The 25,033-nt window shown below is 42.2% G+C and overlaps 1 protein-coding gene, 1 long non-coding RNA gene and 1 pseudogene across 4 annotated transcripts in view; 1 reads left to right on the forward strand and 2 right to left on the reverse strand.

Annotated features, from left to right (window-relative positions):
* Positions 1–1,750: 1,750 nt before the first annotated feature.
* LOC118663809 lies at positions 1,751–4,498 on the reverse strand. Its single transcript, XR_004970147.1, has 3 exons — positions 2,442–4,498; positions 2,088–2,147; positions 1,751–1,807 (listed from the first exon to the last, which is right to left on the reverse strand). It is a non-coding gene; the product is annotated as an uncharacterized LOC118663809 (long non-coding RNA).
* Positions 4,499–5,438: 940 nt separating this feature from the next.
* The window catches only part of MBD2 (methyl-CpG binding domain protein 2), a 50,719-nt gene continuing 31,124 nt past the window's right edge, over positions 5,439–25,033 (forward strand). The window contains exons 1-3 of one of the 3 annotated variants that reach the window (XM_036321822.1): positions 5,439–5,647; positions 5,887–6,099; positions 23,334–23,493. In XM_036321822.1, coding sequence (XP_036177715.1) covers positions 5,454–5,647; positions 5,887–6,099; positions 23,334–23,493 — 567 coding nt within the window. In that variant the 5' untranslated portion in view covers positions 5,439–5,453. Of the gene's footprint in view, positions 6,100–23,333; positions 23,494–25,033 lie in introns of all 3 variants that reach the window. The other 2 variants (XM_036321821.1, XM_036321820.1) reach the window with 2 other exon arrangements.
* LOC118663155 lies at positions 19,545–19,753 on the reverse strand (annotated as a pseudogene).

The following is a 25,033-nucleotide window of genomic DNA, read 5'->3' on the forward strand; positions in this document are numbered from 1 at the left end:
CTCACATGATATACTACTAGAAGGTAATGTGTCTTTCTACTCTTGTTTTTAAACAGAGAGGGGCTTTGTTTGTTGTTTTAGCCACTTCCTCTCTTCTCTTCCTCTTTGACATTTTGCTGCCTCCCTTGTCTATTTATTCTTGATTATTCTTAATATATCCTTGATTATTCTTGGCCATGTTATAAAGACTAAGAGTAAAAACCAGGTCCACAGAGCTGGGTGGGGGGCAAGGAAGAGATCCTATGTAATCTGATCCTAATAAAGTAGTTTAGTCGATTAACTTTTGGGGTTCAATAAGAAGCCCATTAAGCTCTCACACTATATGATAACCTCTGGCCTAGACTTTCTCTTTGACAAAGGAGTTATTTTGGACATTATCTTTCTTTTTTATTTTTAAGTTTTTATTTTATTTTATTGATTTCAGACAGGAAGGGAGAGGGAAAGAGATAGGAACATCAATGATGAGGGAGAATCATGGACCAGCTGCCTCCTGCATGCCCCCTATAGGGGATCCAGCCTGCAACCCAGGCATGTGCCCTTGACTGGAATAGAACCCGGGACCCTTCAGTCAGCAGGCTGACGCTCTATCCACTGAGCCAAACCGGCCATGGCTGGACATTACATTATCTTTCTTACTCCTTTTCTTATTTCTCAATTGAATTCACAACTCAAGAATGATAGAGGGGTGCTTGGCCTTGGGCCCCTCAAGACTTGAAAAGTAGCCAATGAGTGTTTGTTTTTTTTCATCTGGAGAACTGCTATAGGGTGTCTATAGTAGGATGACCTTGCCAATGTTGCCGAAGCCATGCTGGCATCGCAGGGTGGGAGTTAGCTCCTGTGGTTAAATCTTGTAAGTTGGCGACGTTGCCAAAGGAGAGCATGCAGAACGGAAGACCAGGTACCTCAGGGTAGAACCTCAAAGAACACCATCATTTGAGGAACTATCCAAGGAAGAATATACATGAAGGCAACTGGAAAGTAACAGATAGGAGAATCAGAAGCGTTTGATGTTTCATAAGTCAAAGAAGGAAAGAAGTTCAAGAAGTAAGGCATCACCAGAGGTGAATATTAATTTTATTACATAGGAAGAAAGGATATGCAAATTAGAGCACTTTTTCCTCAAACTTGAGAAAATACATACTCCTTTTACAAGGAAAAAATCACTTTGGACTACCACCCCTCCATGCTGAGTTAAATTATTGTTCTAATGTTACTTAAACATGTGAAAATATGAAACTTGTTTCAACTTCATTATACTTCTGGTTTTTATGTAATTAAAAATTAAACAAATTTATGTTAAAAACAAGTAGATTATCAAATAAATAGTCATCAAATTAAATAAATTTACTATTCGGAATGGTCCCCCCCAGAAGCCAAATCACTCATCCCAAAGTGAATATGGTATCAATTGCAACTAGTCAGATAGTTTATTCTTGTTTTTCAAAAATTTTGTGGAATATATATCATGAAAGACTTAACACAAAATGAGACTCTATTTCTAAACAATTATTCCTGAGTTTGTATATTTACCTGCACTTACATATTTGTCTTTGACTCCAAATAAGTTGACTCCTCCCCATATTCTATGAAATTTTATATACACACGTTTATCTCAATGTCTTTTTAAACATTTTTTTACATATTTTTATTGATTACAGAGAGGAAGTGAGAGGGAGAAGAGATAGAAAAATCAATGACGAAAGAGAATCATTGATTGGCTGCCTTCTGCACGCCCCACACTGGGGATTGAGTCCACAATCCAGGCATGTGCCCTTGACTGGAATCGAACACCGGACCCTTCAGTCGCCTAAGACCATCGGAAAACACATATATAATTACATATTGTTTTTGTGATTAATCACTATGCTTTAATTATGTTCAATTTGTAACAATGAAACTGGGGGTCACCACAACATGAGGAACTGTATTAAAGGGTCGTGGCATTAGGAAGGTTGAGAACCACTGACTTAGAGGAAGCAGCAAGTTCACGGGTGAAGAAACCAGAGACAGTAGGAGCAAGTTTGAAAACAGTTAAGCAGACAAGCTCTCAACTGAGAAGGATGTGAGACATTGGGAAAGCCACTTACCGCAGGAGGCGTCCTGGCGAGATTATTTTCTGAGTTACTCAGTAACGGCTCCTCCTCCTCCTGCGAACAGCAGCCATAGTCAGCCCTTAATTCTCCTGGATCATGTGTCCTAGACTTCTGGTGCTTTGCAGAGACAATGAAGGTTTAAAACCCCCATTTAGCCTGTTAAATGGTGTCTTAGGGCCTTGAAACCTAAAGATCATTTTCTTTCTGCTGGTAGAACTGTGCTTCCTATTTTAGGAAGTTAGATCAAATAAGCATCTCCCCATGTTTTAATCCTAAATACTTAATAGTACCAGCCACTTGCCTATGGCTAACGTAACAACTAGCAGAAAATTAAAAAAAAAAAAGTACCAGACACTGTCTTCGGAAATAATTTCCTTTTGGTTCAAAATGCGCCTCTCCTTGTTTTCTCTTGCCTTTCGGGTAATTCACTCTTCTCAGTTTGAACTATGCAGTGTAAGAGTCTCTGTAGTCACTCCAAGTGGAAGGCAATTAAAAAAAAATCTTTATTTATCCTGCAGGTACTTGAAAGTGTCATCCGGCCTCCTGACATGCCACACCAGGAGCGTTTCGTCTTAGCTGGGAATTAGGTGAACAGTAGTTGGGCCAACTCAGTGAATCATGCAACCTGCTAATCGGAGCTGGAAACGTTTTGTGGCTGTGCCCTTATTCCACTGTAAGGTCTTGATACATTCTGACCACACTGTTTGAAAAAAGTAAGTTTTCCCAACATTTAAGTCCTTCTTTCATTTAGTATCTTATCACACTCAAAATTTCAAATGCAGGTTATATATTTGTCAAAATATACGGATCTCAGAACCAGCCATTATCTCCCAACAGTTCCCGAATTTGTCTTATTTTTCTCAATAAAAAATCCAAACGAACACTTATTTTTCTTGAAAACCACCTTTTCGTTAATGGCTTAGCCTCAAATTGACTTGGTAAACAATAAAAAGAATATTTTTTTGAAAACAAGAGTCTTCCAGGGGTGACAGTTGGTGTTTCAGCACCTGCTTTACACCTGGGAGGCTCAGATCAGAGGTGGTTAAGTCTCTATTGTTTGTTTAATGGACCAGATTTCAAACATAATTCCCTCTTGTCTTCCTCTTTTTCCAAATGGTGAGGCCAGCGAGACCTTTCCCACTGCAACGGAGATAAAATTGAAAAATGTTGTCACAACTGTACTGAGAAAAACAGTGTTGCTATTCTTCTTGGAGGAGTGATGTAAAATGCAGTTCTCCAGAATTACCAAAGTTTATTATTTGTCCAGTATTTTAAGGGAAACAAAGGGACCCATCTCAGGTATTTAGCATCTGTTCTCAGTACCTTTAGGCTCTCAATCTAGTTCCTGAATTTAATCAGTTTTCTTCTTTTATTGACAGAATAAATAAGTGATGTTTTGTCTGTTTGTTTCTTCCTTTTGCTACGTTGCTTTATGGCATCATAGCAGAAAAATTCAAGTGTGACCTAAAAAGCTTTCGAAATGTCTAAATGAGATTTTTCTTAACAGAGGGAACATTGAACTAGATCTACTAGGATTTAGCAAATGAAATCTGGTAGTAGGAGTCAAAGTAATTACCTTAAGTTGGTGATTTATTTATTTAAAAATGCTTTTATACTCACTGTATCATTTGATCTATACCCTTGGTAGACATAGCTTGGAAAGGTAAACATTTCCAAAAGTATATCTTTTCCCACCTATTGCCTCAATTACCATTTCTACCTAGATGTTTGCTTGTGTACCCTTTAGTTTTAATCAGGTGTAATAATCAAAGCCCTTTTTCTTACAGAGGGTTTGCCATCTAAACTTCAATCTCCTATTTCTCAGACTTTTACTCCTTCATCTGAGCCTTAATGTAGGTGTTCCTTAAGATCCAGTTATTGGTTCTTTTTTCTTTTCTTCTTCTTCTCTCTTTTTTTTTCTCCTTCAACTGTCACTTTCACAAGGTGCCTTCGGAGGTGCACAGGTAGATGCTCAACCACTGAGCCAGGCTGGCTGGACTGCATCAGTTTCTAATCAACTTGGCATTATTCATTAAAAGTCACTTATGAATGCGTGTGCAGGTCCAAATAAATTCCACACAGACTCCTACAAGTTTGTGACAATGGGTTAACTTTCAACATAAGGGAGTGTTTACCAAGCCAAAGGCCACTGATACTTGCCAAAGGCCATTAGTCGAGGGAGTCCAAATTAGGAGAAGATCCTGAAATTTGGTAAATTTTAGACGGATTCAGGGATTCTGGTCTTTTTAAGAATTTTGAGGTAAACCACGTACAGCTGGAGTTAAAGTTCCAAGTTGTCATTTTCTTACATACATTCAGCCTTACCAAGTCCTAGGACAGTGATAGCGAACCTTTTGAGCTCGGCATGTCAGCATTTTGAAAAACCCTAACTTAATTCTGGTGCCGTGTCACATATAGAAATTTTTTGATCTTTGCAACCATAGTAAAACAAAGACTTATATTTTTGATATTTATTTTATATATTTAAATGCCATTTAACAAAGAAAAATCAACCAAAAAAAATGAGTTCGCGTGTCACCTCTGACATGCGTGTCATAGGTTCACCATCACTGGTCTAGGAGGATCATCAGTCAGGCTTTGCAGGGTAGTGATACTAAAGCAGTGGTTCTCAACCTTCCTAATGCGGCGACCCTTTAATGCAGTTCGTCATGTTGGGGTGACCCCCAACCATAAAATTATTTCCGTTGCTACTTCATAACTGTAATTTTGCTACTGTTATGAATCGTCATGTAAATATCTGATACGTTACAAATTGAACATAAAGCATAGTGATTAATCACAAAAACAATATGTAATTATATATGTGTTTCCCGATGGTCTTAGGCAACCCCTGTGAAAGGGTCGTTGGACTGCCAAAGGGGTCACGACCCACAGGTTGAGAACCGCTGTACTAAAGGGACACTGACTCACTCCTTCCAACCGGCTGGCTGGCAAGCTTGGATGCAGAGAGACAAGAAAGGGCATCTGTAACCCCGTTCAATGAACAATCGAATTAGTGAATATAAAATATGAGACATATCTTGTTCGTTGTTCAGTAATTGACAAGCAAGCGCGGGTAAAACCACCAGGCGGGAGCTGAGCCATCTTTGAAGCACCGGCATCCGCATCACCTCTGACATCCCTCCACCAGGGACTCCGAGTCGACCCGCCTTCCGGATCCGCGCGCGGGGCGGGGCAAGAGCCGGAAGGGCGCGGCAGGGGGCGGAGCGAGTGCCGACGTGGGGGCGTGGCCTCTAGGGGGCGGAGACAAGATGGCCGCCCCTAGCGCTTGGAGGACCTAAGGGGCGGTGGCCGGGGCCACGCCCCGGGCGGGAGGGCCGCTCTGTGCGCGTCCGCTCTATGATGCTTGCGCGCGTCCCCCGCGCGCCGCTCTGCGGGCGGGGCGGGTCTCCGGGATTCCAAGGGCTCGGTTACGGAAGAAGCGCAGCGCCGGCTGGGGAGGGGGCTGGATGCGCGCGCACCCGGGGGGAGGCCGCTGCTGCCCGGAGCAGGAGGAGGGGGAGAGCGCGGCGGGCGGCAGCGGCGCTGGCGGCGACTCCGCCATAGAGCAGGGGGGCCAGGGCAGCGCGCTCGCCCCGTCCCCGGTGAGCGGCGTGCGCAGGGAAGTCGCTCGGGGCGGCGGCCGTGGCCGGGGGCGGTGGAAGCAGGCGGGCCGGGGCGGCGGCGTCTGTGGCCGTGGCCGGGGCCGTGGCCGGGGACGGGGACGGGGCCGTGGCCGGGGACGGGGCCGCGGCCGTCCCCCGAGTGGCGGCAGCGGCCTTGGCGGCGACGGCGTCTGCGGCGGCGGCAGCGGTGGCGGCGGCGCCCCCCGGCGGGAGCCGGTCCCTTTCCCGTCGGGGAGCGCGGGACCGGGGCCCAGGGGACCCCGGGCCACGGAGAGCGGGAAGAGGATGGACTGCCCGGCCCTCCCCCCCGGATGGAAGAAGGAGGAAGTGATCCGAAAATCTGGGCTCAGTGCCGGCAAGAGCGATGTCTACTACTTCAGGTACCGCCCTGAGGGGGGGAGGGGGAGGAGGGTTAGTGGTGGCGGGGTCAGGCCGGGGTCAAGGGTCAAGCGCTGCCCTGGGCCGGGGGGAGTCCAGCTGAGAGCTGGGGTGTCCTAGGGAAGCGGCACCGGCCGGCTGGCCTGGTCGTCGAGGTGCCTGAGCCCTGGGTGCGAGCTGAGCCCGGTGCAGTGAGAGCCCAGAGCCGGGCGTCCGCGGTTGCAGGTGTTGGAGACGGTGGTTGGCGAGGAAAGGGTTCCTCTGGCGGCGATGACCCGCCGCTGAAGGGTTAAAAGGAGGTGCAACTCATCGAAACTGTAAACCCCAGTCACGGTTGGCTCCGTTCCCAGCCGTCGCAGACGCATCCCCGCCAGCGTTGAATCATGCACACGTGCAGGAACGAGCCCCCGGGGAGCGGGGCTTCGGCCCCCTGGTGGGTCCGGGCCAGTGACCTGTCAAGTGCCTGCAGCCCTTTCGGTGGGTGTCGCAGGACTTGCACCCGTTTGAAAGCTAAGCACTGTCCTAAGCAGTGAGACTCCTAGACCCCAATTAGCCTCCCGGGGGAGGGGGGGCATGTGTCAATGTCTGGGGACGTTTTTGATGGTCACCCCTTGGAAGGGGCAGCGACCGACATCTGGTGGGTCGAGGCGAGGGATGCTGCCAGCTCTTCTACAGCACGCAGGGTGCGCCCCAGGGACACTGGCGCCACGGTTGAGAAAGCCGGGTCTGAATGATGAAGGCTTTCAGCTGGACGTCGTCCTGCTGTCCATGTCATTAGTTTGGATGGCCCAGGGAGATCAGGAAGATGCCTGTGGCTGTTGATACCAGTGGAATTTTCTTATCAACACATTGACTCACATTTCTTTATGAGTCTTCCCACTTCCAGGACAAAGTGGGAGCATGTTCTATTCAGTGGCTTTGCAGGCTGTGTTTGTGGGCTGATGGAATCATTTTTCCAGGAAATAATATTTGGGTGTTACAACCAGTTGTCAGCCATTTGGCCATTAGAATAATATTTTGAAGGGTTTGCATTCTTCTGACCTTGAGTTGGTTAATATAGTACCCCTGGGAAAACATATTAAAGTGTATGTGTATATGAATTGCAAATACTCATAAGTAGATTTAAAAGGTTAAAAAATATACGCATGAGTATGGGTATATACATATGTGCATACACAAGAATGTGATCACTACTGGGATCACATGTAAATATGAAGGCTGTATATTTCTGATAGTTGCTCAAGTATATGGATGAGTAGTTTCAGTAAATTCATCTCTTCAAGTAAAAAAATTAAAGTGGCTTATTAGAACTGTTTTGTCAGTTTATCTGAGACCACTTATCTTGACATCGTAAAAGATGAAAAACTTAATCATTCAAAGATGGTTATCTTGTTTTGAATTTTCCCATCATTAAATATTAAATGTACTTGAATAATACTAAGAAAGTAAATTGTGGAACAAATTCTTACTCCTCTCAAGTTCACTTGTTTGTTGTAGTGATACTCACATTGTTCCCTTTTGCGCATTCTTTCATTAACAGCTCCTTCTGTTTTTCTAAGCAGGTGGTATGCAAGCCTTCTTTCTGAGAACTTGGGGGATAGGAGGCTAGTCTATCCTCAGTAGAGCATATTAAACTCAGTTGCACTCTGTGATGTTTCTCCTGGGATATGGGTTGTTTGGCTTTGAGATGACGTATTTATTCAAACTAACTTTTGGTTTTTGCAAAGTTTTTTTTTTCCCCCCCTTGCAGTAGTTAGAAAAATTATTTCAGAAAATAGATTACTGCATTCTAATTTGTGGTCACTTAATATATTTTGAACGTGTTGTAAATTAAAAAATATATTTTTATTGTTTTCAGAAAGGAAGGGAGAAAGAGAGAGAGAGAGAGAAACAGCAATGATGAGGCCGAAACCCAGGCATGTGCCCTGACTGGGAATCAAACTGTGACCTCCTGGTTCATGGTCGATGTTCAACCCCTGAGCCACCCTGGTCGGGCGATGTGTGTAAATTTTTGACGTTTACTTTTTTTATACAAACTCAGTAGATATTTTATGGTAGAAAACTGATATAATTTAAAACAACTTTTCAAACATTCGTCGAAGACAAATCACAAACCAGTATAGTGGTAATTATTCTTTTTATGAGACAATACAACGTAATATGCTTTTTACTTGTTCATGCAAAATTAAAGGACACATTGCATAGATTTGTGCCACATGTTCTTGGTTCAGGGCTGGAAAGAGTGTTGTCTGTTCACTACCTACAAAGTGTGAGTTCCTAGGCAGGGTTGTAACACCCAGTCTTCATTTCCTTCTGAGAGGTTAAACTCTGAGGTGGGAGGACATGTGGTATGTGATACTGACTTCCACTTTCAGTGATGAATGTGGAAGGTCACCTACTTGTAGCGAAGGTGAACACATTTTTCAATCCGCAGTGTCACTGCTTTGCATATTACCATCCCTGTATACACCCGACCCGTTAAAAACCAGTAGCTCAAAACACCCACCATATCGTTCATAGGTGGTTAAGCGTTAACTCTCCCGTTGGCAGTGTGAACACCTGCACCAAGTTGTACACACTGATTCTAATAATGCTGACTCCTGAATTAGCCTGCCCCTAGGGAGGTTAATTTAGAGAAATCTGTGTTAACGCAGGGTCTGTCTTAACACTTATTAGTTGGACTTAAGCTCATCAAGAAAGCCTCACATTTTGGTAGAATGGTTTTTGGTTTCCTGAGACTGCCAAGTTCTAATAGGAAGGTGTGCCTCCGGTTGCCAGTTAAGCAGTATAATTATGCCTTCTGTCAGGACTACTGATAGTATAGTGGCAGTTCATATATTATCACCCAAAGTTTGTTTTTCAAAAGGGTGTGGTTTGATAAAGTGTTGGATCCACTGGTACAGTTCCTAAAAAAGTTCGTTGCCATTATTTGAACTCATGATTTGAACAATCATTTTACTGGCAATGGAACCCGAGACTCTTAGGTGCTCGGCTGACACTGTAACCACTGGACCACACTGGACAGGGCTCTCGACTTTTGCTTATACCTGGGTTAAACACCTGGGAGTCATGGGCAGCTGTTAGAGCTGCTGCTGTAATATATCATCTGGATGGATATTGGAAACATAATAGTAAACATTTTGACTCTTACCAAATTATGATGTATTCACACCTGATCACTTCTCTCAAAAGAAAAGACAATGGAACTAGAGGACAATTAAACAAAACAAAATAAAATAATCATAGGGAGCCAGGTGCATGAGGAGAGACTAGAGATTTCATCTTGATCTGGAGAGAAGAGGACTTGGACACAAAATAATTGAGGTCTATAAAATCATGAGATACATGATGAAAGTAGGAGTCTAGGGAAGGCAGTAGAGCACAGGAGCTAAGAGGTCTGGAGTTGGTATTCTAACTCTGCACTTCCCAGTGGTGCAGCCTTGAGCTTGTCACTCACACTTCCCAGGGCTGTAGTTTGTTCCTCCCTTTGTAAAGTGGTATGGCTGTACCTCTACCTGCGTTCTAAGGATTCAGTTCCAGACCGTTAAAATCAATACATAGAGCTCTTGAAGCTTTAGATATATTTAAGGACCAATAAGGAAAATGATTCAGTAACTCAAGATTTATGTGTTGAACATATGTAAACAGATTTGAAAAGATGTATAGCAATGTCCTGGCAGGGTAGCTCAGTTGGTTAGAGCGTCATCTCTATATGCAAGATTGCAGGTTCAATGACCAGTCAGGGCACATATAAAAAAGCAACCAGTGAATGCATAAATAAGTGGAACAGCAAAATGATCTCTTCTCTCTCTCTCTCTCTCTCTGTCTCTCTCTCTTTCTCTTTCTCTTTCTCTTTCCCTCCCTCCCCCTCCCACTCCAAAATCTAAATAGAATAAAATCTAAAAGTAAAAAAATGTATAGTAAAAGTTGTAAAACAAAATCTCGTTTGTTACTGAAGGCTAGTATGGTGCTTTAAGGGCATGATTTCTGAATCATTGAGAATTTCAAAGTTCAGCATCTCCCCCCCCCCCTTTTTGTCTTAAAAAAACAACAACTCATGTAGTCTTTGTTGGAAAAAAACTAGCTGAGTAAATCAAGGAGAGATCCATTGCCACAGTTCTTAAATATTAAAATGTCCGACTTTCAATAAATGGTCCTTCCAAAAAAATATATATTTTGGATCATTTGTGTGTCCCTGTATTACTTTCATGTTCATTTCCATAGAATCTGTGGCTTTCTCACAAATCTCTTCCCCCCCATGCACAGTGCTGAACACACGGATGCTAAATAAGTGTTTACCAGTTGATATGACAGTTAAAATTTTGTAAAAGAAGTCTTAAATGGCTTCTTAGCCGTTGTTTTATATTACCTGTGGTGTTGTGCTAAGATGGAATAGATTGAGATATTTTACTAAGTCCATCTATTTTCAAGTTCTAATTTTTATCATGTTCAGGGTATCATAGAAGGACAGAGAGCTTTTTTCTTTTTTAATGTTAGAGATACAGCTTTTAAAAAAATATTTTTAGTGATTTCAGAGAGGAAGGGAGAGGGAGAGAAAGATGGAACTATCAATGATGAGAGAGAATCATTGATCGACTGCCTCCTGCACGCCCCCTACTGGGGATCAAATCTGCAACCTGTGTATGTGTCCTTGACCAGAATCGAACCTGGGACCCTTCAGTCCGCAGGCCGACACTCTCATCCACTGAGCCAAACCAGCTAGGGCAGAGATACAGCTTTAAAAAAAAAAATTAGAGATTTAGTCTCTCTTCATAGCAAATAAGATGCTTATCAGAGATACTAGAGGCCTGGTGCATGAAATTTGTGTACAGGGAGTGGGGTGTGTGTGTGTGTGTGTGTGTGTGTGTGTGTGTCAGCCCAGACTGCACCCTCTCCAATCCAGGACCCCTTGGGGGATGTCCGACTGCCAGGATTGGGCCTAAACTGGCAGTTGGTCATCCCTCTCACAATCTTGGACCGCTGGCTCCTAATTGCTCATCTGCCTGCCTGCCTGGTTGCCCCTAACGGCCCCCCTCACCCCCCGGCCTAATCGCCCATCACTGCCTCTGCATGCTGGCCTGATCACCCCTAACTAACCCCCCCAGCCGGCCAGGTCTCCCCCAACTGCCCCCTCCCTGCCCACCTGGTTGCTCCTAACTGCATCCCCCTCCCCCTGCCGGCTTGGTCGCCCCTAACTGCCCCCCCCCTTGCTGGCCTGGTCGCCTCTTACTGCCCCCCCCTGCTGGCCTGGTCGCCCCCAACTGCGCCCCCCCCCCCCCCCCCCCCGCCAGCCTGGTTGCCCCACACAGCCTGCTGTTCAGTTGTTTGGTCGTCCCTCACCCCCCTGCTGGCCTGGTCATCCCAGGCAGCCTGCTTGTTCAGTCATTTGGTCGTCCCTAACTACCCCCCCTGCCGGCCTGGTCGCCCCATGCAACCTGCTTGTTCAGTCGTTTGGTCGTCCCTAACTACCCCCCCTGCCGGTCTGGTCACCCCATGCAGCCTGCTGCTTCAGTTGTTTGGTCGTCCCTCACTAACCCCCCTGCTGACCTGGTCATAGGCAGCCATCTTGTGAGGGCTTGAGGGTTAATTTGCATATCACCTCTTTATTATATAGGATTACGTAGGATAGTGAAAATGGTAGAAAAGATACTCATAAGGCACAGACACAGTAAGAAATCAACATTCAAATTTTACTGACTCTATAGTGTATATAGGATTTAGTATAAAGTGTATAGTGTATAGTATATAGTATAGGATCTTATGTAACTTAATTTTATGTGTATGCAGTGTCACAGCTCTCGTAATTTTGGCAGCTATTAGTATTATTTTGCTAAATGCTTTTCAGTATTATCTGAAGAGGGAGAGAAAGATGGAACTATCAATGATGAGAGAGAATCATTGATCGACTGCCTCCTGATCCTTATAGCCCCATGAAGCATAGTACAGTTATCTCCAATTTACATATGGGGAGTTAGGATGGGGGAGTGAAGGAGTGTGCTCGAGGTTGGACTGCTGCCTAGTGCAGAGTTGGAGTCCTGATGTAGGTGGTTTAACCCCAGAACTCTTACCCACCCTGTTCTGCAGCCTCAAATAGAGCTCCTTACTCATCTTCTTATTGCAACATCTCGTGCATAATCCGCTTGGGATACTACTCAAATAATGTAATTATGTATTATTACACTTGCATCTTAAAGTTGACAAAGGGTAAATTTTAAATCCTATTTGGCAGTGAAGACGTTGGACCAAAAGATGATCTTCTAGCCCTGTAATATTGAAAAGGGAAAATTGCCATTAATTAAAGCAGTTTCATTCTGGGTAATAGACGTGATCATTTTTGTTTAGAAATGTTGCCCTTTTCCTCCCTCCTCCCCCCTTTTTCAAATATTTAACTAGGTTGACCCTGTTATTTCTCAGATGTTCAGATAGGCAACACATTTCCTAAGGAGCAAGCTATAGGTCTTCATTTTAAAGCGTTCACTGAAATGAGGTGAAATCAGTTGTAACTCGCAGGCTAAATGTGGCACATTGAGATAGGTTTATATGTTCCTGCAAAAACACACGCTTCTTTCAGAGTTGACGTACAGTTGAAATAGACCTTGCAGACCAAAAATCTTTTAGTTGGAAGAAGGAAAGAAATGCAATATTAAGCATTTATTGCATAATTGAAAGTTTGACTTGCTTTTAGTTTGTTTGTTTTTTTCCTTGATAATTGTGTGTTTAAAGCCTGGACCCATAAATAAAAGACATATAAGTCTGGTGGAAATTGTGCTCTGATAACTCTTTGTCAGCAGTACCAGTACATCTTTTAGTCATGTGCTAGAGAAATTTTTGTTAGGGTGCAACATTGCCATCTGTCCTACGTCTGATTTTTAGAATCTGCCATGCAGAGTCTTACCTGCCATGACTCCCACCACAATACCTGCCGTAGAGGAAATACGGAGCTTAAAGGGAACTGACACACTCTAAAAATAATCTCCAACAAAATTGACAGATGATATTTTCAAATTGCTTTAAACATTCCATTTGTGAAACAGAATCATAAGTTGGTTTTAATAAATGGAACAGAAACAGGTGATTTGCAAGGGAAGTGATACTTTTTAAAAAAAGATTTTATAGAGTGACTAATAGAAAATTCATAACCTTTTATCCTATGTTTGAGATGTTCTCAGACTTGCATGATGAATTTGAAATACATCATCAACTCTCATTTCCTGGGTTTACTGTTTGGCTAGGAATATTCATACGCTTTTCAACTCTTGTTATTGATCTTTTATTGTTGTTTGCCACTTCCACGAAGAGGTGGCTAGGAAGGTGTGAAATGAAGTTTTACTTAATTTCATCAGAACTTCAAAAAACTAAAACTTCCTAAAGAAGGAAAATAGAAGTATGGAATAGAATGAAATTTGAATAATATCTGTCGACCTTATGATTTTGTCTTGTCTTGTAATTTAAGTTCAAACTAATTTGTTTGGGAACTTGATTACATAAGCTGTGTATGAATATAAGTAATAGCAAATGTAATTTAAAATTAGATTTTAAAATTGAACACTTAACATTTGTCAGGAACAATTGTGAGTGATTTGTAAATGTGAGGAAGAAGAACATCATCCTCTCAGAGATTTTTAAATAATGTATCTTGATATTTTTTCCTTGTTCTTTTTATGCTGGAAGAATCATAGATTAAGGCAAGGATGAATGTCCTTAAAATTCTTTTTAACATGTGTGCAATGATGTATGCATCTCTTTAAAAAGGCCTATCTTGGAGGCCACTAGCCTCTTCTTTTTTTTGAAAATATAGTCTGGTTTGGGGTATATTTAGCTATCTATTTTTTATTATGGAAAAGTTCAAACGTATGCAGAAGCAAAAGTAGATGGGAAAGTGTAATGAATCCCCCCTGTGCTGAGAAGCAGATGGAAAAGTGTAATGAATCCCCTATGTGCTCATCAACCAGTTGAGCATATGAATGAACAACTTCTGGCCAATCTTGTTTCATCAATATTCCCCCCCCTTTTTATTTTGAAATCATTCCCAGACATATTTAACTTCTGACTTTTCCACAGCAGTGTCCATTGTCCAGTTTAACCAAAACAGCCAGTGTTTTTCTTTTCTCTTTGTTCAGAAAGTGAGTGTACTTCTGAACAAGGAAGATTAAAAAAAAAAGAAGTATTTTTTTTTAATGGATCAACCTGGCTTTTTTTGTTTTTTTCTGTGATATGGCGATAATAGAACTTGCTACCAGTAACACACGGTATGTCGTTTTTGTTACGTAAATGCTAGTTTAAGGAATGAGAATGATTGGTACAATTTGAATTATACTTAAGGTCTTTTACTACTGTTTAAAATTGTATGGTGATTCCTTAAACATTTATGTTAAAAGAAAAAATGGAATGCTCTTACATTTTATTAGTATCCAAATTGTAAACAATTTTTTCCTTATTGATACTTAAAAAAATAGTTCTCCCCCCCCCCCCCCCCAGTAAAGAAATTCTATTTAAAAAATTTTATTGATTTGAGAGAGAGAGAGAGAGGAAGGGACAGAGAGAGACAGGCAGACAGACATTGACTTGTTGCTCCAACCCATCCTTGCACTCATTGGTTGATTCTTGCATGTGTCCTGACCGACCCCATCTTGGTGTAAGGGGACGATGCTCCAACCAACCAAGCTAACTGGCCAGGGCTAAAGAAATTATTTAATGCTCAAATTACTTGCCCAAACTTCATATTCTTAAAAAGAACTTTCCAGTTTTCAGAGGAAATATTAAGCTTGCATACTTTAATATTTATATTTTAAACATTATAGGAAATTTCAAACATATATGTAAAAGAGGGAATCACGTTAGAAACTACCAAGTAAGTACAAAGGTTGCCCATCTTATTTCATCCATGCCTCAATCTGCTACTCCTGACTCAGTCTGCATTATTTTGAAGAAAATTTGACATCATTTCATTCATAAATAATGACTTTAGTATGCTATTTGTGAAGATAAGATTTAAACTTGTGGAAGTTTTATAACCATACAGAACTCAGTATTTTGAAACTAGGATATAAGAGATGCCAACAGGCAATTCATAATTATTTGCCTGATACAGGGAGTAAGCTGTATGGTTTCGTTAAGGCTTATGGAAGAGGTACAGGTGGATTGGTATTTCTGGTCTCTTTGGAGTTTGCGGTAAAGTCATGCATTATGGACCAGGTGAAATACATGGTTCACAAAGGGCTGAAGAGGGAAACCATTCAGCCGGTTCAGGATAGAGTGAGTAAACCAATGTGGTTAGAGAAGAGGTCACTGGGTAAGAGGAGTGGAAAGTAGGGTTGAAAGGTTAGGAGAAGGCTGGAAGGAAAAGGATCTCAAATGCAGGTATTTGGCTCCCTTTTGCTAGTGAGTTGAAGTCCATTGTGGGCTTCATCGGATAGATTGTAGTGGTGTTCTAGGAAGAGCAATCTAGAGAATTTAGAATGCAACGAGACTTAGCAAATAGAAAATCAGCCTACCATGGTGATTTAGACCATGATAAATAATAATAAAAACCTAATATGCAAATCGACCAAACAGCAGAACAGCTGGTGGAACAACCGGTCACTGTGACGCGCACTGACCACCAGGGGTCAGATGCTCAACGCAGGAACTTCCCCCTGGTGGTTAGTGCACCATAGGGGGAGTGCTGCTTGGCCAGAAGCCAGGCTCATGGCTGGTGAGCACAGCTGTGGTGGCGGGAGCCTCTCCTGCCTCTGCTGCAGGCAGGCGGTAAGGAGCAAGGGGTCCCAGCTGCTAGAGGGTGCAGGCCGGGCTGAGGGACACAGCTTCCCCGACCCCCACCCCTCCAGTGTATGAATTTTGTGCACCGGGCTTCTAGTGATAAATAACTTAGGCAGTGGCAGTGGAAAGGAAGGATGGATTCGAAGGTGATTATGGAGGAACTGGATGTACTAACTGGTTAGAGATGAAAGATAATAAGTAAGATAAGAGTAGATAAAAGCTACCAGGAACAAACTATAAAGGAGGGCTCAGGATGGTTCATTTTAGGCAAGGTCTACATTTAAAGGTTGAGGGAGTGGAGAACTGACCTGTAGATTTTTCTGCATGTATGTCATGTAGTTTTAAAGCAGTGGTATTATTCTTTGAATTAATTGGTTTTCTGATTATATGTTTTGTATCTGAAAAGGGTTCCCTGACCTAATTCTTATGTGCATGTGGCAGCTTCCCCACACCAACAAGCAAGTCTCAGACCCCAGCAGGGTGTTCAAGAATTCAACTCAATTCTGACACTGTGTACCTGGGGATAGATCCCGTAGGTTAGGGGCTCAGTCCCACCAAGCTGCCTTCCACTTCAGATGCCAGGCACAAGCCCAGGTTGTTACCTGAACTTCTGACCATCTATAAATCAGAGGTTCTCCTCTATTAATTTGCTAGAACGGCTCACAGAACTGAGGCAAACCCATTCATTCACTAGATCATTGATGTATTACAAAGGATATTAAAGGATGCAAATCAGCAACTAGATGAGAAGATACACAGGGGAGGTCCTGAAGGAAAGAGCTTCTGTCTTGGAGCTTGGGGCATGTGGAAGCTTTCTGATGCCCCAACGTGGAATTCTCCCAGAAAATGCTGAGGAGCTAGATGTTTATGAAGGCTCATGACCCAGACATAACTAAGTCATTGGTCATTGGCAGTTGATTCAACCTGCAGTCCCTCTCCCCTCCTCATGTCAAGAGGTGGGACTGAAAGTTCCTATTCTCTGACATGGTTGCTCCTGTTGGCAACCAGGCACCATCCTTGAAGGATCCAGAAGTCACCTCAACAAAACAAGAGACACCACTAAGGGAATTCAAGGGATTTGGGAGCTGTGAGTCAGGGAAGGATGAAGACCACATGCATATGAAATAACCATTGTATTTCTTATAAATTGCAGTATCACAGTACCTAAGTCCAAAAAGATAACTTTAATTGCAGATGTTTAGTCTTAGCTAAAATTTGATTTCTGGAGACAATAGTTATTTAATGTTAGAGAAATCTCTTTTTTTCAATACTTATTCTTGTAAGTAACAGGTAAGCTTTAACATTTAAGGAGGCAGAAAAAGATAGAAAGTTGATATTTCCTTACTCTTAAACTTTTCCAGTGCAGCTTACAGCATTTTCAGTGTGGAGATTTTCATTCCCTGTGCTCCCTGATATTGTTGGAGGGTAGGGCACCACTGAGCATGCTCTTTATCTTTAGTCTCACAGGTAACCACCTGCCATCCACAGTGCTACTTGCCCCTCATCGTCCAGTTCATCCTATTCCACTCAGATTGTTGCCCTCCCTCACAGTTCATCCCGTTATAAATTCCTTTGACGATATATTTGTGTTTGCTCAGACCTCTGGTCTCCTCGTAATGGTTTGACTAAATATGATTATTCATACCAAAGTAACATGCAAAAATGTGTTCTGTTCTACTCGAGGAGTGTTTTCAAAGTGCAGTTCCACATGCAAACAGTGGGCCTTCGTAAGGGGCAATTAGTATATCCTAGACCAGTGGTTCTCAACCTTCTGGCCCTTCACTTTTTATTTTTATTTTTTTTAAAATATATTTTATTGATTTTTTTACAGAGAGGAAGGGAGAGGGATAGAGAGTTTGAAACATCGATGAGAGAGAAACATCGATCAGCTGCCTCCTGCACACCTCCTCCTACTGGGGATGTGCCTGCAAACAAGGTACATGCCCTTGACCGGAATCGAACCCGGGATCCCTCAGTCCGCAGGCCGACGCTCTATCCACTGAGCCAAACCGATCAGGGCCCTTCTGGCCCTTTAAATACAGTTCCTCATGTTGTGACCCAACCATAAAATTATTTTCGTTGCTATTTCATAACTGTAATGTTGCTACTGTTATGAATTTGTAATGTAAATATCTGATATGCAGGATGGTCTTAGGCGACCCCTGTGAAAGGGTCATTCGACCGCCAAAGGAGTCGCGACCCACAGGTTGAGAACCGCTGTCCTAGACTTTCACAGCATGTTAGAGTTGTCTAGCCCAGATAACTAAAGATAATTATGATTACAGGTGAATTTATAGGGTGACAGAATGTGAATACCATTAAAGTGAGGTGACTATTATTTAAGTATTACTGGTATCTCAATTAGCGTGTTTTTTTTTTTTTTTTTAATTTAAAAGCCACATGCCAAATAAAAAAAAATTTTCTTTTACTCTATATTTAGAAACCTCTAAGATAGAGTTTGGTTTAAACAGTTTAGTCAAAATGAAAGCAAGCAAAGACCGTTCAAGTGATGAAATGTTCTTATATGAACTGGAAAAATACAACTCATTGATTTTCACTAGATTATTTTCTTCAGGGCACTTAGTGGGTAGAAGTTAAAGGTGAGATCACAAGTTGGTTCAGGATTGGCATATCTATGGGGTAGTTGATAGGGAATGTTCTTTGTGGTCGAAAGTGAAAATATTAGTATTTCATTACTGGGGTTAGAAGTAGTCACTCTGGACAGAGAAAACTGAAAATGACTAATATCGTTCACTAGTCTACTAGAGCTTTAAAAAAAAAGTAATTTCCCTAAGTTACATTTTGATGCTCTTAGGTACATTAAGTCCTGGTGTGCTTGAGACCGGGACCCACAGCAGCCATCTTAGAGTGCAGGCACCTGATAACTTTGTCACTCTGGGTGCGACCAGAACTTAAATGACGTATCATTTTTGTGTGTTCATCTAGCATTTACTTTCTCAGCCACTTCCAGGGTCATGTTGCTACTGTGTAGATGGTCTATATGTGATGGGCAGAATTCCTGCATAACTATTCTCTTGGGGCCTCGTCTTTTCTATGATTGGCTTCATCTTCTGCAGTAGAAGGTCCCTGGTCTTAAAATCCACTGGGACAGCCAAGCCAACTTAAAGCGCGAAGCACAAGCGATAGCAGTTAGGGGAAGCAAATGCCTGTACCACGATTCTGAAGGCAATAGTGTGTATGACAGTACCTGTAGCTATTCAGTATAGATGCTTCATAGATGTCCATCTTTATGACAGGGGGTAGGGACTTGGGATGGATTAGATCTGACTGAATACTAGTTGATATTTCTACTTTCTTTTGATATGCTAATAGTTAAAACTTGATTTCCACCATTTTCCTTCCTTACTCATTTAGTTTATCTGTAGAGTATGTCCGTCCTTTCTTACAATGCATACTTCCGTTTGATTTTTAAAATCACTAAACATAGGAACTATTTGAAGCCATACTAAATTGCTCACTTAGATCATAGACTGCGCCATCACTTTTCATGAATATAGCCTCTTAACTGAGGTTTTCTTTTTTTTTTTAATGCCATTCATCAGTCATAGATTTATTGTCGCTTGCCAGCAGCTAGCAGGGGTGGAGGATACACAGCCACGCCTTCCTGCAGAGAGAGGTGCCACTGGCCCCCAGCAGCATTTACACACGTTTCACACAGGGCAGGTCCTCATCTCCTTGGCAGGCAGCTGCACGTCTGAGCCTCAGTTGTGCCCCTCTCCACCTTTGCACAGGGTCCTTGCACCCTTCTAGCACTCTGCCAGGGCAGCAGGGGCAGCAGCTTTTCTTGCAGGTGGTGCATTTGCATCGCTCGCACTTGCAGGAGCCAGAGCAGGTGCTGGAACCACCAGTAGGACAGGGGCTGGACTCAGGGTCCATGTCCAGCAGAGATGCTCCTGGAGAGGGTGAATTGGCTTCTCCCAGCAACTGGATGCTTAATGGCGTCCTTAAGTATTTAGATTTTTTTACTTTGGGAGAGAAATATCTACAACTGGGAGATCTCTGATGAGTTTTGTTCTGTAGAGGAATGTTAGAGTGAGGCTCTCGTATGTAGATACTACTACATAGCAGGTAACTGGCATTTCACCTGTTACATAAGGAACTACTTATTGCAGGAACTACTAATTTGTGAAATTAGTCAATTGCTTCTTTAAGAAATGACATTCTAGTTAGTTGTCTCTAAGCCATATCCTAAGAATAACAGTGCTTATTTTTTTTGGTAGAAGTTGCTACCTTAACATTTTCATCATTTGAAACATTAGTCTGTGAAAAGAAAATACACTCTGGAACTCAGCTTTTTATTGCATTTCCTAGAGGCCCAGAGCACGAAAATTTGTGCGGGGGGGGGTCCCTAGCCCAGCCTGCCCCCTCTCGCAGTCCGGGAGCCTTTAGGGGATGTTCTACTGACAGCTTAGGCCCATTCCCCGCAAGGAGTGGGCCTAAGATGCAGTCTGGCCTCCCTCTGCGGAAGGCGACGGGGCCGATCAGGGGAAGGCACTGCCACTGCTGGCCCTTGCAGCCGCCACGGCTTTGTCCAGAAGGACATTGGTCTGTCTTGTCTAATTAGCATATTACTCTTTTATTAGTATAGATGAGATCTTATTAGAGAGATATCTGATTGAAAATTTTCATTTTATTTTTTTGGAGAGGTTTTTTTTTTTGCTTCTGAGGTATGCTAAATAATTCATCAAAATCTTTTAAAAATATTTTTATTGACTTCAGAGAGGAAGGGAGAGGGAGAGAGAGATAGAAACATCAGTGATGAAAGAGAATCATTGGTGGGCTGCCTCCTGCATGCCCCCTTCTGGGGGTTGAGCTCACAACCTGGGTACGTGCCCTGACTGGGAATCAAACTGTGACTCTTGACTCATAGATTGATGCTCAACTACTGAGTCACACCAGCCAGACTGCCAAAACCTTTTTTACCAGTAATTGGTATATCTAATTTTAAGGACTATATGGCTATTTTAACTTAATTAAAATTAATTGTAGTTATATATGTGACATAATAACAGAGAAATCTTTACCAACTTTTCAAATTAATTTGGGTCTTTAGGTAATATTTCATTTCTTATGTGGACTAGATTATTCACGAAAATATTTTCCAGTTTAATTTTTTAAATTCCATGCAATATAACTTTTAAATAAGCATAGAATTGGCCATTTCAGTGTGTCTGCAAATGAAAACCATATTTTTTTACTGTTCAACTGATACAAGTTTTTTGCTTTCAGGAAGTTACTTTGTTTTGTGCAAGCCTGTATAAATTGTGTTTGAGGGTTTAAAAGGTGGCATTGTAATTTCTGGTTGTTTTGTTATAAAGAAGTATAATGGCAAGGATAGCAGAATTATTTCTAATTAGGATTGGAGAATCACAAACAGCATTATGGAGGAGATGACATAGTAGTCGGGCTTGGAGGATTTAATAGTTTTATGACAGGCATTGCTTATGCTCATCCTTTCATCTGGAAAGACATGCATATTTTCGTGACTTTGAGTTTGGAATTCAGGGTACCCAGGGCTGGTGGGAAAAGGGTCTAGGAAAAAAAAAAACATCTTAAACAGATTGAAGGGTTTTGATGTGTTATTAAGGAGGTGAAGCTGTATTGTCAGCATTGAGGAGTCTGAACATTTAGAGCTTGACACTGGATGTGTGGCTGAGGGATGAGGCATTGTGATTACCTTCTAGCTTGAGGATTAGGTGCTAGGTGGGCAGTGATGCTGCAACCCAGGGCAGTACAAGAAGATGAGGGGTGGAAGTTTGTGGTGGGGAGAGATGATTCAAGTTTTGGACAACATTGAGGGTTACAGGCTATTTTATTTTACGATACTGAGCATATTTTGAAATCTGGGTTAGAATGGGAGTTGAGGCTTGCTTATACATAATCTTAACGTCCTTTCCTCTGCTGTTCTTGTTGTCTGCTTTGTTCTATTCTGTTACTTCTGGTTGTTATTTTCATCTGTAGGCAGAATTCTATACATTGAATTGTGTTTCAGGAATGCTTACGTCATGTGATTGTGGAAAAAGAATGTTGATCTGATCTTCCATTGTCTTGAAGTTGGTGGCGGCAGAATACCAGAGTTTGTGACAAAGAGGGGTGTGTTGGTTTGGATTTGACCCAGAGAGAAGTTTTGCTGTTCCAGGGGAATATTTTATTGCTTAGTTTTCCAGCCTTTTCTCTTCTGACTTCCTGTTGAATTATTTTTCTTCTATAGTAGTCAGTTGGTACAAGTTTAAGTTCTAAATATAACATGTTGTCTTTGGTGAGAGGTATTCTAGAATTCTCACAATTCACTTCTGGTTATTTGTCCCACTGATTTTAATAGTTTATTCTAGCACATTTGGTCAGAAGATTTAGATAAGACTTTGGGGCAATGCCACACAGAGAATATTTTTTAGAACATATCAGTTTAGCCTTCTCTGTAATCCTAGCACTTTTGTGATTTTCCAGCTTTGACAATATTTCTTTTTTTGTTGTTAATCCTCTCCCGGGGATGTTTTTTCCATTGGTTTTTAGAGAGAGTGGAAGGCGGGAGGTGGGGGGGGGGGGGGGGGGAATGGAGAGCCCTTCTTTACAGTAGGGTTTTGGCTAACAAAACTAATGTCAGCATTGTATAAACACATTGGCAACCCCCAACAGTTTTCCTTTCAGTAGTTACTTTAGGGAGCATTAAATATTGTCAAAATTAAATTTTTTTTTTTTCTATTGTAAATGAGTTCAAATTGGTAGCCCAAAGATATATGGATTCTAAGTTTTGTGTGTGTGTGTGTGTGTGTGTGTGTGTGTGTCTTTGTTGTTGTTTTTGTTAATTCTTGCCCGAGGATGTTTTCCATTGATTTTTAGAGAGAGGGAAAGACAGAGAGAAACATCGATGTGAGAGAAACACATTGATTGGTTGCTTCCTGCACAAACCCCAACCAGGGCCCAGGCCGGAATGGAACCCAGGACCCTTTGGTCCGCAGGCCGATGCTCTATCCACTGAGCCAAACCGGCCACTGCTGTGTATGTGTGTTTTTAACAAAGGTGTTGGTTTCAGAAGAGTTTGTGCTGAAGTTCTTTCTGATTACTGCTGACGTTGTGTCTGTAGTATTTACAAAAAAGTAGCATTTCAAAAGTCAGTTTGGAAAACAGTTTGTGAGATTGAAGACAGTTGCAGGGTGCACGTTGTGCTGTGCAAGCGATTGTGTTGGGATTCTGTCAGTGGTTGCTGAGTGAGTGCCCATTGGGGTGACCTGTAGTAACACCTGCTACTACAGGTGGTGGACCTAGCGAAGTGTTACATTAGGTGGCACATGATCTCTTTATGGTGAAGTTACTGAGTTCCTCTAACACTCACATTTAACATGTTCAGTTGTGATGTAACAGTTGGGACCAGGAAGGACAGTATGAAAAAAGTTTTATGTAGAGTGTAGGGTAAATGTTGCTCTATTTTGTACAATTAACATTATCTTTCTTCTAGTCCGAGTGGTAAGAAGTTCAGAAGCAAACCTCAGTTGGCAAGGTACCTGGGAAATACTGTTGACCTCAGCAGTTTTGACTTCAGAACTGGAAAGATGATGCCTAGTAAATTACAGAAGAACAAACAGAGACTGCGGAATGATCCTCTCAATCAGAATAAGGTTGGTTAACTTACTTATGACATCTGCATTCTATTTCAAGAGCTCTCTAAACAACTTTCAAATATAACACTGAGATTTTAATTGTATGTCCAGTTTTTTGTTTTTTCTCCTCCTGCTAAGCATTTTGACTTATAAATCTGATTAATTTTCTGGTAGTGCAGTCCTTCCAGAGGAGGAGCCTATGTAAATTGTACACAGTTGAAAACACATTTCAGTATCTCTCTAGGCCAGCATACTTTTCGCATGTTGGGACTATTTACAAAATATTTCTTTGTCGATGTTAATTGTCCACCCCCCCCCCCCCGCCCGCCCCCTTAAAATAGTTCCTGTTGCCAAAAAGAGGCAGCATTTTAATGTGGCATGTATTCTTACCATATAGTTTATAGTTACCTATTCATTTTCAGGATTATGGTTTGAGAAAGGGGAGTTTTTATTTTGACTTGTTGAGGATAATGACTTTCAAGAATGTTCTCATCCTAATACAGTGATTAGAGATTTTCCCATTAGCTCTTATTTTTAGGTTTAGTTGATGGTTTGTAGTATAGGAATTTAAACAAGTAGCATTTGAATTATAATGTTAATTTAGTTGTATTAATGCACCCAATATCTTTACAAAAGCACCTTTAACCCCACCCCTCCCAAGGGCAACTTATCTTATAACCATTTTTTCTTAAAATTTCTTCCTGTAAATTCCATAGATATGTGTGTATGTGTGTTGCCACTACCATTGTCTCACACGGACGGAAAATGGTGAAGGGAAAGGAAGGGCTTTTCTTCCCAGGGATGTGGCTGACGTAGCCCTGCCTGCACTTGGGAGCCCCGAGGTGGTGGTGTCCAGGGCAAGGGCCTCGGATCCAGGCCCGTGGATTGAGGCCCTGGCTCTGCCACTTACGAGCTCACACAGACCCGGGCAACTTCCTTACGCTGTGATGGCCTCAGCTGTCTCAGTCAGGTAGTAGAGTCCTTCCCTTAGTGAGCATTGTGAGGGGTGAAGAGGAATTATATGAAAACATCTCCCCAAGTATTTGACCCATGTTAGTTCCTTTCCTGCCCCTGTGCACCTTTCCAAGCACTAAGCTACCTCAGTGAGCAGTGCTGCCTGGTAGCCAGTGCAAGGAACTTTCTGCCCAAGCTGTTTTCCTCCTCTTCTTTCACTTTTCCTAAAAGGTATGGGGTCTCTGTTTCATATCTCTTTATTCAGAAATCAGCTTCCTAGTTTGTTTACAATAGTTTAATTCCAAAAGCTGTTACGGAGGTTAGATTGCAGTGTTTCCTCGTCTGTAGCCTTGGTTACCTTGCACAGGTTCCCATGGGACATTGGCAGGTACCTTGTTTAGAGAGGCAGGGTGGGAGGCGGGGCTGAAATGGTGTGACTTTAGTTTGATAGTTAAGAAGGTGTTAAGATATGAAGAGTGATAGGAGTAGAGGGAGCTCATGTTAGTAAAAATTGGGACCTTGAGTAGTGTATAGGCAAAGCCGTGTGAGTTCAGCTTAAAGAAACCTTTATTCTAGGTTTATTTTGCTTCTTAAATATACGAAA

Source organism: Myotis myotis, unplaced genomic scaffold (genome assembly GCF_014108235.1).
Source record: "Myotis myotis isolate mMyoMyo1 unplaced genomic scaffold, mMyoMyo1.p scaffold_m19_p_9, whole genome shotgun sequence".
NCBI classification, from domain to species: domain Eukaryota; kingdom Metazoa; phylum Chordata; class Mammalia; order Chiroptera; family Vespertilionidae; genus Myotis; species Myotis myotis.